At 51.1% G+C, this 14,265-nt stretch overlaps 1 protein-coding gene across 4 annotated transcripts in view; it reads left to right on the top strand.

Moving 5' to 3' along the window:
- Positions 1–561: 561 nt before the first annotated feature.
- CAPN2 (calpain 2) overlaps positions 562–14,265 on the top strand; it is a 57,758-nt gene continuing 44,054 nt past the window's right edge. For all 4 annotated transcript variants that reach the window (XM_081491611.1, XM_081491610.1, XM_081491608.1 and 1 more), the window contains exons 1-2: positions 562–952; positions 6,128–6,197. In XM_081491611.1, coding sequence (XP_081347737.1) covers positions 716–952; positions 6,128–6,197 — 307 coding nt within the window. In that variant the 5' untranslated portion in view covers positions 562–715. The remainder of the gene's footprint in view (positions 953–6,127; positions 6,198–14,265) is intronic.

Below are 14,265 nucleotides of genomic sequence, written 5' to 3'. Positions count from 1 at the left end.
ATATGGAGTCAGATTTATTCTTCCCTATTACAGGTGTATGTATTTTTATTTGCCAAATCTGGCCCCGCTATCTGTGGTCATACAGCTAACGGGTAGCAGTGTGTAGCCTTCTGATTGTAACACGCCTCTGGTAACTTGGAATCCTTGTTCTGCCTCAAACCAGTTGAGCAACACTGGGTGATGTCATCTAACCTCTCTGTTGCTAGGTTTTCCCATCTGTCAAATGGGGTCTATAGCGGAGAAACCACCTTCTTACAGAGCTGATTTCGTCACCTCCAGCTCTCTCCCCTTCTTGCTCACAAGCTGTTTCCTGGAGAGTCAGGATAGCCCCAGTCTCGGGTTTCGGCCATCCTTCCTCTTCAGCTAGTGGGAAGCTGGCTAAAGTGAGGTTGGGTTTGAGTCCCCACTTTTCCACCGGGATGACCGAGGTGCTCGCAGCCGGCCGGCTCGGCAATCCCGGGCGTCGTCCGCAGGTGGCAGCACCGGCCCCGCGGGCCACTGCCGTCCGGCTGGCGCTGTGCAGGCCGCGGGCCGCCAGGCCACGCCCGCCGGGCGGAGGGCGCTGCCGGATCCGGTGAATCATCGCCGGCGGCGGCCGCTCATAGTCCCGCTGCCGCGCGCCGGGCCCTGGCTTCTCCCCCGCCGAGCGCAGCTCATCGCCGCAGCCGAGACCCTCGCTCGCTCGCCCGGAGGCAGCGCAGGCACCGGGCCAACCATGGCGGGCATCGCGGCCAAGCTGGCGAAGGACCGGGAGGCGGCCGAGGGGCTCGGCTCGCACGAGAGGGCGGTCAAGTACCTCAACCAGGACTACGCGGCGCTGCGGGACGAGTGCCTGGAGGCCGGGGCGCTGTTCCAGGACCCCTCCTTCCCGGCCCTGCCGTCCTCCCTGGGCTTCAAGGAGTTGGGACCCTACTCCAGCAAGACCCGGGGCATCGAGTGGAAGCGGCCCACGGTAGGGAGCGCGCCCGGGGTGGGATGTGGGGCCCAGAGGTGCGGCGGCCCGGCCTCCAAGCGGGCGAGAACCCGGTCCCGCGCGCGGGGAGCCGCGGGAGCGCGGAGAGCCGAGCCCCGCGGCCCGGAGCCCGATCCGGGGCTCCGCTGGCGCGGGGTCGCCCGCGTCCCATCCGCCACCCACGGGACCTGCAGGACGGGCCGAAGTGCACACTGCCCACAGATCCCACTAGCCGGCCCGCCGGCAAAAACTCACAAAAACTCGGGTGACATAAAGGGACCTGGAGGAAACTTCTTGGACTCCGGCCGGAGGGGACGAGAGTCTCGGAGGAGGGAGGCCGCGGGTGGGGGTGGGCGGGAGACCAGGGCGTGGGTGTTACGGTATTTCACGGGGAAAGTCGGTCTGTAACTCGGTTCTCTCTGCATCAGGGAGAAAGTCCACGCATGACCTGGACGTTTGTGACTAGGGATTGTCTCTTGCAGTGATGGTTAGATTTATCCACTCAGTTTCCTGTTTATTTTTCCAGATGGGAACTGGCAAGACAGCTCCCTGTAATATTTACCCTGGTGATTATCAAAAGGACTGGGGAGATGCAGCCAGGAGCCGGTTCCTGCTCCACACCTCCTAATCTTGGGGCCCCCTCTGAGCTCCCTTTTCCCACCCACCCTGGATCTCTGTCCTCCGTGCCCTGGCAGGCCTTGGGGGCAGTTTGCTCCCCTGATCAGTTTGTACATCCTGTGTCCCTGGGATCCCTCCTGGCCCCACCTCCTATGGGACACCTCGCTGACCTTCCCCCACCACACCTCAAGGAGGCCTACTGGGAAATCTAGCCTCTAGATTCCTGTTAGGAAAATAAGCATTCCTGTCCTGCTTCCCCTCCCCTGAACCACTCCCCCCTCCCCGATCCGCTGGTCACCTTCTGTTACCCCAAATCCAGCCCGCAGGCAGCAAGTGCAGTAGGAGGTACCCTTGGCCCGGAGCACTTGAGTTCATTTCTGGCTAACTTGAGTGAGCTGTTTAACCTCTGTGCCTCCATTTCTTTATCTGAAAGAAGAGGTGATGCCATAATAGTTTCCTCTCTCCACTGATTCACCAAGCCCAACACCTTTTAGTTTCTCAAGGGCACCCTGCCGTTTCCTGCCTCACTGGCCAGAGATGCTCTTTCTTGGTTTTCTGGAATCTGGCTCACTCATTCTTAGGGACGTAGATGTCCCCTCCTCCAAAGAGATTTTTGTCCTGACCATTCTTTGCAGCCCCCCTTCTCATCTTGTCATTCTTTATCATGAACTCTGCTAATTTCCTTTACAGCATTTCACAGTTCATACACATAATTACATATATTTGTTTGTCTTTCCTACTGAACTGCAGGGACCATGTGTGTATTGTTCACCAGTCAATCCCTGGTGCATTCAGAGTATGCATTCATTTGTTCGTTCATTCATTTAACAGTATTTTTGTTGAGTGCCTGTTAAATATCAGGCACTGACTTAAATGCTTGGGATACATCTGTGAACAAAAAGACTCTTTGTGGAATGAATGAATGAATGAATGCAAGATTGTAATGAGCCTCAAACAAAATTACGATGGTGAAAGTGATAAACAAGAATGTAATTGCCTTAGGTTTGGCTAGTACTTGACAGTTTGTGAAGTGAATTTATGTACTTCTTTGCTTATTCTTTCATTCATTCAATAAGCTTATATTGAACACCTACATTGAACTGTATGCCAGGCATAGTGCATATTGTTTTTTGCCTCTGAAGGCATTAGGGGCTAGACAGACAGGTCACCCAACAGTTGAAAATGCCTGTAGGATTTCCAGATGGGAAAATGGAAATCTAAGCCCATTTTAGAGCCCCAGGTTAGGGCGGGACAGGGTATGAACTGAACAACCAACAGGGAGGGCAACAGGTATAGACCCATTCAGCAGTTGAAGAAATTGAGGCTTGAGAAGTTTAAATATTTGCTTATACAGGTGTCTGGGGCTGCAGCCAGGACTATCCGCCTGTGGGTTTTTAGAGTCCACAGCTCGCAGCCACCCTCTCTGCCTTCTCAAACACAGCTGTAGTTCAGGTCAAGCGAGACAAACAAAAATGTATCCACTGGATCTAGACAAAAGCAAGTCACTGGTGACTTTAACAGAGCAATTGCCGTGGAGTAGAATGAGATGGTTAGGTAGCCTCACCAACTCAATGGACATGAATTTGAGTAAACTCCGGGAGATAATGGAGGACAGAGAAGCCTGGTATGCTGCAGTCCATGGGGTCGCAAAGAGTTGGACACAACTTAGTGACTGAACAGCAACAACCGAATTGCAGTGGGTAGGAGCCAGATGGCTGTAGACCCCAAAGTAAGGAACCAGAAATGAAGAGCATGCTCATGTAATTCCAGAAGCATTCTTGTGAAAGGAGAGGAGGGAAAGTGGCAGGGAAAGTGGGACCTGGGACTTGAGAGATTGTTTTTTCAGATGAGAGCAATTGGAATGTTTTATATGTCAAGTCCCAGGCTTCCCTGATGGCTCAGTGGTAAAGAATCCGCCTGCAATGCAGGAACCACAGGAGATGCAGGTTCGATCCCAGGATGGGGACGATCCTCTGGTGTGGGGCATGGCAACCTACTCCAATATTCTTGCCTAGAGAATCCCATGGACAGAAAAGCCTGGTGGGCTACAGTCCAAAGGGTCGCAAAGAGTCAGACATGACTGAGCGACTGAGCACACGCACAAGCATATGTCAAGTCCCGGAGAGAAAGGAACTAAAGAGAAAAGGAGGCCCCGAGGAAGTGAGAGTAGGGGGTAAGAGGAGGGAGGGGAGCGGGCCAGTCCTGGAGCCCAAGGGCTGCCCTTCCTCAGAGGGGGTTTCCCAACACTGGCCACAGAGGGCTCTGCAGATGGGAAGAGGACACGGCTAAAGTCACTGTGGGCTGGTGCAGAGAAAAATGCTGTCACCATCAAGGATGGCACCAGTCAGGCTGGAGCAAGGGCAGACATGTCAGTCCCCACCTTGCCCTGACTGGTGCAGGTCTATGGGCTGTTAGGAACCAGGCCGCACAGCAGAAGGAGAGCAGCAGGTGAGCAAGCAAAGCTTATCAGTGTTTACAGCCGCTCCTCATTGCTTGCATTACCACCTGAGCTCAGTCTCCTGTCGTATCAGCGGCAGCATAATCAATGTAACATGCTTGGATCATCCCCAAACCATTTCCCCACCCCCTCCCCTTCCGTGGGAAAATTTGTCTCCCGCAAAACCAGTTCCTAGTGCCAAAAAGGTTGGAGACCACTGATCTAAGGCCTCTGAGAGCTTTATGATTTGTTTACACTCAGCTAGCTGAATTCAGCCTCAAACCTGCATCTCCTGCCTCCAAGTTCAGTGATTATGATACTCCTTCAATAACTGTAATAGTCGGTAACTTATATAGTGCTTACCAAGGCACACGTACATAGTCATCTCATTTAACCTTCAGATGTCATAGGTACACTTGTCATCACTATCCCCATTATACAGATGAGGAAACTGAGCCTTAAAGAGGTGAAGTAACTTGCCAGGGTCATAGAAACCACTGTATAAGAAGTGGCAGAGCCAGGAGTCACACTCCAGCTAACTCCAAAGCCCAGGCTCTCAACCCCTTTCCTGAGACTGTGATGTTCCATATTTAATTCGTGCCCTTCATGCTGTGTACAAGTTTCAATTTCTTGAAGCATCTCTAAGAGCCACTATAAACTTTGCCTTCTTGGAAGAGGCTGCCAAAGGCGTGAAAAATTTCTCAAAAATAATGGAAAAACCCTTCTAGGGTAAGTGCCTGGTGCACCGAGGATTATCAATATGATTTCTAGGCTCCCAGCACCAAGCTCCGTGTATTCCATCAGCAGGATAAGTGCTTGGCTGGCAAGCCTCTGGCAAAGCTGGCTTCATCTGCCTCAGCAAAAAAACATTCTCACTGTGCCTGTCTTCCCCTAGACAGACTCACCCGAACAGGGAAGGGACCATGCAGGGCATGAGAGGAGTGTCTCTGCTGTGGATTCCAGAAGGGTCTACAGTCTAAGCCAGGATGAACAGGGACTAGATCCCGGCCTCACCCAGGAAATGCTTCTGCTTGACAGAGAGGGGGCCCGCCAGGCGCTCTGGGGTGGAGCTCCTCCAAATCAAAGGGTCCCGGCCAAGGGAAGCCCAGATTTACTCTCTGTGCTTCCTCTGTGGTTTTGGGTGGGGCTCTTCAGAATCAGGAAGCATGCTCAGAGAGGGCAGCAGTGGGGGCAGTCCTGTTCAAGGTTGGCTTCCAGTAGGCGACCTGTGTGACAGCCCTTTTTGGCTTGTTAGTAATCATTTAGAGGCAGTGCAGGAGGGGAAGGAGTATATGGTTTACAGCATTCAAATCCCATTGCTGTCTACAGCCATGAGCGATGCATCTTGGGACACGTGGCTTCATCTCTTAGCCTGTTTCCTCACCTATAAAATGGGTTTGTTGCCCATCCATGTTGCTGAGATAAAGCACCACATACAGTATTGACATACAGCAGGCTCACAATACCCCCAGCCCCGAATATCATGGCCTGTGGGCAAATCCAGAAAGCTAGATACCTTCCCCTACCCTCAAGAAGCATAAGTGTTAGGAAGACATAGTGGTACCCAGCACCATGCACACTGCACATCTAGCTACTGCTAGAATTGCAGAGTATAGATACTCTGAGATTCAGGATGGAAAGGATGGGTGAGGGCCAGACTGTGAAGGAGGGCTTCATGGAGTTGGTGATGGTGGGTCTTGAGATATGATAAGATGTGGAAAAGGAGGGAACTGTGTGGGGGAGGAGAAATCCCATGCAGGAACAGAGGAGAGGGGCGGGCATGGTGGGCAGGGCAACTCCAGAGTGTGGACCATCTCCAGACCCCGAGAGGAGGATAGACTTGGCACTGCCCTGGCCCTAGGAAGTAGCATGATGAAGTAGGCTCCAGGCAGTGTGGGGCTTTGGGATCTAGTGGAGCAGTAGGGTCCCCTACCGCCTATCAGGACCCACAGAGCAGGGGTCAGAGAAGGGCCCCATGGCAGTCTAACTAACTGCCAGGCGTTCCCTAGAGGAGAGGGGAGAGACAGAGGGGTCCGATGCATCTGTTGGAAACTGAGGTGTCCTAACTACAAAAGCATATGGCAGATATGTTGACAATACTTTGTGGGTCTCGTTTTCAGGAGATCTGCGATGATCCCCAATTTATTACTGGAGGAGCCACTCGCACAGACATCTGCCAAGGAGCCCTAGGTAAGTGATGGCATCTAAGCAGGCTACAGGGGCTTGTCTACACAGCTGTGGGTGGAAGGAGTGAGGGATGAGTTATGATTCCGCTCTCTTGCCAAACCCTTTGGCAATTTCCATTTCCAGAAGCTTTCTGAAATGTCTTGTCTCCTTAGGATCATGTGCTGTGGTAGACAAATAGAGGTGCAGTGAGGCCACCTGTGTCCCCTGCACCGGACTGGGCTATTTGTTGCTGTTGTCATTTTAAAGAGTTGAGATTTTTTTTTTTTTTTTACTATGTATTTATTTTTGCGCTGCATCTCAGTTGCAGCATATGGAGTTTTCAATCTTTGTTGCAACATGCGGGATCTTTAGTTGTGGCACATGGGTTCTAGTTCCTTGACCAGGGATCAAACCTGGGCCCCTGCCCTGCACTGGGAATGAGAAGTCTGAGCCTCTGGAACACCAGGGAAGTGCTGGGCTAGTTGTTGAAGTTACAAAGATGCTCCCACTGGGGGACAGAGGAGATTCTGGATCTCAGCCACCCTTAGCGCCTGCATCTCCCGGAGACTGTTACTAGTGGCCTGCGGAGTAGTCAGGCTCCGGGCTGAGGACCAGTTAGGAGGACTCCCCCGGGTCAGCTGCAGCGCTGAGACATCAGTTCTCTGTGGTTCAGGGATGGGATGGTGACTCATTGTAAAGGAAGAGGAAACCCTAGTAGTCACTGCTGGGAGGAAGTGAACGTACCAGGGTGTTCTCAGTGTTTGCAAGACACGCTCACCATGGTATCACAACAGTGGATGTGGTGCTGTTGTCACAGAGGCAGTTTTAATGTTCACTTAAGTAATTTTAACTAGAGTAGCTGAGTTGTGAGGCTATCTGAAGCTGGGCTCTGATTTCTAAATACAGTGCCTGCTGAGACTGGAACCTACAGTCTGCTTTGACATGAAAGCACCTAAGTTTAATTTTTTTATTTTTTAATTGATTTTATTGAAGGATAGTTGATTTACAATGTTGTGCTAACTTCTACTGTACAGCAGTGACTCAGTTATAGATATACACGTTCTTTTTCACACTCCTTTCCATTATGGTTTATCACAGGATCTTGAATACAGTTACCTGTGCTCTACAGTAGGACCTTGTTGCTTATTGCCCCCAGGGTTTCTTTGAAGAAGTCTTAACAATGGGGCCTGGGACCGCCGTTTAAAATTCTCATAGAATCCACGCTTATTATGTTTTACTCATAGTAGGTACGAGTCTATGATCCCTGGAGCAGCTTATTTGCTACGATAAACCAAAACCTTATTTTGAGCCATCAGCTTCAGCTTGTTTTCCAGACTAGTCCATCAGTAACAGAGTTAATCATCTTTGAACTGTGCCTTCTTTCCTGGCCCACCCAGCAGAGGTTCTGTCCTGGGAGTGACTTGCTTAAGGCCATCCCACAGCTGAAGCGAGGGCCTGGAATGCAAATGCAGACGGTCTGTGTGTTAAACCCCTGAACCAGACCCCCTAGAAGGAGCATGGAAAGTTTTCAACCTCTGAGGGATGTCGGGGCAGCTCTGTGAATCCTTAAGACAAGTATGCTGAGAGCCCCTTGGGAAATGGAGAGCATGACTCAGAGCTAGGCGTACAAACCCCACTATCTGAGCTCAGCATGTGTGCAAGTTCCTGAGATCCCAGAGCACATTCTTACCTGAAGAATACCTACCTCCCATTTCCTGCCTTCTCTCCCTCACAAAAGATAGACCCAGGGGCCCTTAGGCACTTAAGGTGGGTACTCCAGGAAAATCCATTGGTTATAGAAAATGAAAGTTAATTGAGCTAGAAGCTGATGGAGATTACAACTAACCACAGGGGCTTTAGAAAAATCTGGAAACAAAAATGGCAACAGTCATACCTGGGCTAAATTCCACACCTGGGCTAAACATCCACTTCAAAGCTTAATGACCTCTTAAAGACCAAATTGCAAGATGTAAGTCCTGTTGGAATACTGTCAGGCCATTTAGAGAGGAGACACAAAAAGTTTACATTCCTGGGGTAAAAATCCACATGATATGCACCAAATTAAATAAAAACAAGTTTAAGTTAAAGTCCTTTAAAAACTTCTCAGTAATTAGGTCTGTCATTTCTAAGTTTGTTTTTTTTTTTTTTACACCACACTGGCCATTTTGTTCTCTTGGTCTTTTGTATTGGAGGATCCTGATTTGATTATGAACTGTGAAATGTGGTGAACTGAACTCTGACCCTGATTCTGGCATCTGGGCAGAGGGTGGGTGTGGGGTAGTGGCTGTCATCAGGTCCCGGAAGGTTCAGAAGCATCAAGAACAAAGGGCAGCAACATCTGCCACACGACTAGAGATAGGAGTTGAGGCTCAGCTTATAGTTGGCTGACCGTGAGCAAGTCATCACTAGGAACCTCAGTCTCTTCTAAAAATGGAATGTGGGGAGGGTCAGCAGGGTGCAAAGATCCCCTACTATGGGGCATTCAACTGTTCTAGAGTCACTCCTCATGCCTGACACTTAGATCTTGGGCTAGGCCACCAGATCTCTTATCTCAAACGAGAAGTGAAACAGCCCCTGTGACCCTGTGTATTTGTGCTAAATCGCTTCTGTCATGTCCACCTCTTTTCAATCCTATGGACTGTAGCCCTCCAGACTCCTCTGTCCTTGGGATTTCATAGGCAAGAATACTGGACTGGGTTGCCATGCCCTTTTCCAGGGATCTTCCTGACCCAGGGATCAAACCCGTATCTCTTACGTCTCCTGCATTGGCAGGCAGGTTTTTTACCACTAGCGCTGGCTGGGAAGCCCCTGTGACCATGAAATAGTGTGCAACTCATGGAGGATTTTCATCTCATTATCTCATGTAATAAATATTATTACATGTAATAATATTATTATCTCATCCAAATAAATATTTTCACCCCACTATGCAGATAAGAAAGCTGAGGCAGCAGGTGGGGACTTCATGCAAGGCCACATAGCTAAAAATGGCCCAAGGAAAGAACTTGAATATGATTTTAAATCTTTCCACATTTTTCTCATTCCCATCACGAGTTGCCACACAGCTTTGTTGAGGAAATATGGAGGTAACATTCTCAAAGCAAAATGTATTTCCTTACCTGTACTTTTTACCCGGAGACTCACTCAGTTTGCCAGGGAACCTGGGCAGGGGCCGTCCTTGGACTTGTACATCTCCCAACAGGGCTTCCTTCACAGGGCTGCCTGGCAAAAGTTAATCCACAGACTTCTACCACCTTCCCAGAGGGTCAGCTCAAAGCCTCACCAGAGTAATCCTAACTGTTTGCAGGCTGCTCTGACGTGAGCCACCTGCGTTGCAGACCTTGGTTGTGCTAAGCACTGAATCAGTGAAGAAAAATCTGCCTCTCTGGAGGAAGGGCTGGAGATCCAGGCTGAGCTTCAGCCAAGCTGCCCTGCAGCTAAATACGGCCTGGAGTTGCTGCTGGCAGCTTCTTGTGACAGGTGATGGTCATGGTGGCCCCCAGGGCTGGGAGACTCCAGAGCTGAGCTCCTCTGCCTTTGATTTTCACTAGGCCACTGCTGAGCTTTCACAATGCCCCTTTCACATAGCTTCGCTCAGTCCCCACAGCCCTCATGGCTCTCAGGGGAAGGTGGCTGCCCTGTCCAGGTGCCCCCAAAGGCCCTCAACTTCTTGAGGGAGGGCTCCAGGCTGCCAGTGCTGAAACCACACAGCCCTGTGTCTTTGTAACCTGGCCCGCAAAGGTGGATCACCCAGCCTCTACCCTCACCCTACCGCTGAGGGTCACATGAGCCCCACAGCACCTGCTGGGAGGTGTCACAGAGTGTTTCTCCTCACAGCTGGGCTCAGCAGAGAGTGGGGAGCCCAGAGCCAGTGGGAAAAGCACCAGGAAGGAGGTTTCCAGTTTCGGCTTCCTCTCCTGCTTCCTAGCCTGCATGACAATGAGCAGGTTATCCAGGCACTCTGAGCCTCAGTTTCCTCTTCTAGAAAATGGGAATCATGATACTACTTTCTTCCCAGGGCCGTGGTGAAAAATGCAATTAATATAGGCAAACACACTTGGCAAATTGTAGAATCCTGAGCAAATTCGGCCTCTCCCTATTTTCCCATTTTTAAAGGTTGTAAATAATAATAATCATTTTTAAGTGATTCTTATAATTTTAAAAGCCATTTTAATAAGCGCCTTTTAAAAATTTTAATAGCCTTTATTTATTGGAACAGTTTTAGATTTACAGAAAAATTGAGATGATAAGTACAGAGAATTCCAACACACCACCCCCAGTTTCCCTGACTATTAACTTCTTACATTATTAGTGTGGGACATTTGCTACGATTAATGAACCAATACTGATATGTTATCATTAACCAAAGTCCATTCTTTACTTTCCTGAGTTTTTCCCCAGTCATTTTTCTGTCCCAGGATCCCATCCAGGACACCACATTGCATTTAGTTGTCACGGCTCCTAAGGCTCCTCTTGGCTGTGACAGTTTCTCAGACAGCTTTTGATGAGCTTGCCACTCTTTAGGAGTCCTGCTCCAGGATTTTGTAGGATACGTTTTTTAAAGATAGTGCTTATAATTTTTTTAAAAAAAAATTCAAAAATGAGTGTTGGCTGGTTTGATGGAGAAAATAAATACGTTTCTCCTCTTTCTTAAAACAATGGCTTCACCACCAGCCCCAGCACTGCCCTCACTGCACCCCACCCCCACCCCCAGCCTCCTGGGGCAGATGTGTGCAGTCCATGAGTCATCGTTTCCGCTCCCGGCTCTTCTGGTTATAAATGCTCTTTCACAGCTCATCTCCCTTGTGGCTGCTGCCTGTGCTCCCAGCTCCCTTTCCAGCTGCACCTGAGACAGGTCCATAAACAGGGCAGGGATGGATTGCCCAGAGGCCCCGTCCTGCCCTGGCCGCCCCAGCCCTGGCAGTCACACAGCGGGATTCCTGCTCATCAGATGCCCAAGGTTGAGCACATCTCTCCTTGGCTGCCCCTGACCTCATCTCCCCAGAGGCAGTAGGAATTCTCTGCAGAGAATTCTCCCCTACCCCACTGTCGCGTACAGGGTCCTCTGCAATCTCAGGAAACTCCCAAGGATTTGACAGGGTTCTTCTGCTCCCCGTGGACCTGTGGGTCACAGTGCGACTTTTTGCTTATTCCAGTGCTCCCTGAGCCGGGAGCCAGGCCACAGCCCTGTGTGGACTCTGGCCTTTTTCTGAGATGAGGGGATTGGATCTCAGTTCCCTGAGGCCTTACTACTTCTGACATTCTGTGACTTCCCCTGGCAGCCACACAGCACCCCCGCACTGGGCTTCAGTTCATGTTTGTTGAGCAATAACATCTCCACTCCAGGGTCTGAAACCCCCTGCTCAGATCATCCCCTACCCATGGCATCAGTCACAGCAAGGCTGCCATCCAGGGGATTTCAGAAATGAAGGGCCACGTGTTCTGTGAGATCTAGTGGGACCCTAGGCAGCTACAGTACAGGCATGGGAGCCCCAGGAGGAAGGTGGTCTGCTGACTGGCCCAACATTGGATGGCCGGTGTGCAGTGGGGCAGACTCTTAAGACAGCACTGTCCACCGGAACTTTCATGAGTGATGGGAATGTTCTGCACTGTCCATATGTAGCCGCAAGCTACATGGGGAACACTGGAAGTATGACTAATCCAACCACGGAACTGAATTTTTTATCTTATTCAGTTTGAATAAGATAAAAATGGAAAAAGCCATGTGTGCACTATGGCTACAGCTGTTGGGATCCAGCCCCCCATCCTTGACTTTTCAGGGTGGGATGATCCTCACAAGCCTGTATGTCTCCACACAGAGCCAAGCAAGGCACATATATCAGTGAAAAAGTAAAAGTGTTAGTCACTCAGTCATGTCTGACTCTTTGCAACCCCTGGACTATAGCCAGCAGGCTACTCTGTCCATGGGATTCTCCAGGCAAGAATACTGGAGTGGGTAGCCTGTCCTTTCTCTAGGGGATCTTCCCAACCCAGGGGTCGAATCTGGGTCTCCTGCATTGCAGGCAGATCCTTTATTGCCTGAGCCACCAAGGAAGCCCCATACATCAGTAAACATCTGTAAATAACAGGGTCCAGAGTGAGGACTTGAGTGTCCATCAGTTAGAAGTTGCCTTCTTGGTTCCGTCATTCCTGGCTCTGTCACATGAGGCAAATCACCATCCTCATCAAGCCTCAGTTTTCTCATCCATAAAATGGGGTGATAATAGTATCTACATCATAGGGCTATGAAGATGGAATAAAATAATGCATGGAAAGCTCTACTTGCCAGAGACTGGCACTTCATAAGGGATTAATAGCTGCAAATTATACATTACCTTTGGGGAGAGTGAGGCTTGAGGGGAGGAGGTACCCGAACCTGGGAGGTAAAGCACATAGCACTCTGTTTGAATACTGCAAGAGGTCAGCTCTAGCACTTGGCTTTGACAAACACTAAAGCTGTGGAGAGGAGGTGACGGAGGAGCTGGTGTTGGAGGAAAGTTCAGGAAACTCAGTGAAGTCTCCTGCCCCAGCTTTCAGGGCTTGTGTGACGGCTGTTTCTCCCTGATGTTTCCGGGAGAAGCCGGGAGGCTCTTCACTCCACCTTGCCTGGGCCCCCTCCTCTCCCAGCGCCCACTTTGTCTGCAGTGCCCCTGCTGTTTTCAGCCTTGAGCTTCCACTTACCCACCTGGGAAATGGGAACAAGGTGGTATTTGCATCTTTCCTTTTCCATGAGGTGGAGAACCTTAAGGGTGTGTGACTGGTAGTCTCTCTCTCCCTGGGGATCAGGACCAGAGTGAGGAAACCTCTCACATTCATTCTTTTGTTTTGGTGTTTGAATAATTTTTAGTTACTTGTGGCTGTGCTGGGTCTCCTTGCTGCACAAGCTTTTCTCTGGTTGTGGCGAGTGGGGGCTACTCTCTAGTTGCAGTGCATGGGCTTCTCATTGCAGTGGCTTCTCGTTGCAGAGCACGGGCTCTAGGGTGCAAGGGCTTCAGTAGTTGCAGTTCCCAGGTTCTAGAGCGCAGATTCAGTAGTTGTGGCGCATGGGCTCAGCTGCTCCGCAGCATGTGGGATCTTCCCAGACCAGGGGTGGAACCCGTGTCTCCTGCATCGGCAGGCAGACTCTTCACCCCTGAGCCACCAGGGAAGCCCCTCCCGTGCTCATTCTTACCACAGTCCCCGATGTGATCTCTCCCCTGCATTTGCTGCCCCAGCCACAGTGAGACTTTTCCTTCAGTTCGACACTGTGAAGGCCCCCAGGAAGTCAGGAAAGTAGACACCCGCTGGCTGGGTCTTCCCAGAGGTGAGGAAGGAGCTCTGAGGAGTAGGAATCTAGAATGAGGGTTAGCTACACCTCCTCTCCTGTGGGGGCCTGGGGCACAGAGGGGTTGAGGACAGCGAGGATGTGGCTGTGGCTGGCAGGAAGGCAAGAGAGAGCTGGCAGGTAACACTGCTATCAGGGGGTCACCATGGGGGCCACACTCACAGGGAGCTGGGGAGCAGAGATGACTGGACAACAGGCTGTGTCCTCCTGGCACACGGAGCCTGGCCTCCTTCTGGTCATACATGCAAGATGGGTGTGCGACAGTGTGCCCCCGAAGCCTTGGCACCCCCGTCCCCCTCCATCCTCCCTTCTCCTGCTCCCTTTCAGAGCTCAGCTCTCCACAGGAGCATCAGGCGGAGGGAGGGAGGGAGCACACCTGGTTTGAATCATCTGTTCTTGCTCCAGCTCTGCCTGTGGCTCAAGGGAGGAGGCCGAAGCCCCGCGTTAGCCAGGGTTGGGATGTGAGCAGAGTGAAGCACCCCCCGCCCGCTTCCTCCCCCAACTCCCCCTCCTGCCCCTGACAGTGCTGATACAAGCGACGTGATCGTGATCGTATGGAGGCATCATTCTGGTTGGGGGCACCCTTTTCTGGGCTGCTCCAGGCAAGGAAGCAGTCACGGAAGGGACGGCCCCTTGTGACTCATCTCTCCGGCCCAGGCCCTGGCAGCATGTGTGCCTCCTCGGGGAACCCCCCCTCCCCACCAGTGCCCCCAGTGGGGGCACTATTGGCTCCTCAGGACTTCCTTCCCCTCCATTCCAAAGCTGAGA

This window comes from Giraffa tippelskirchi, chromosome 5, assembly GCF_054371585.1.
Source record: "Giraffa tippelskirchi isolate mGirTip1 chromosome 5, T2T-mGirTip1v1.2.pri, whole genome shotgun sequence".
Taxonomy (NCBI): domain Eukaryota; kingdom Metazoa; phylum Chordata; class Mammalia; order Artiodactyla; family Giraffidae; genus Giraffa; species Giraffa tippelskirchi.
This window is presented reverse-complemented; position numbering and strand designations above follow the sequence as displayed.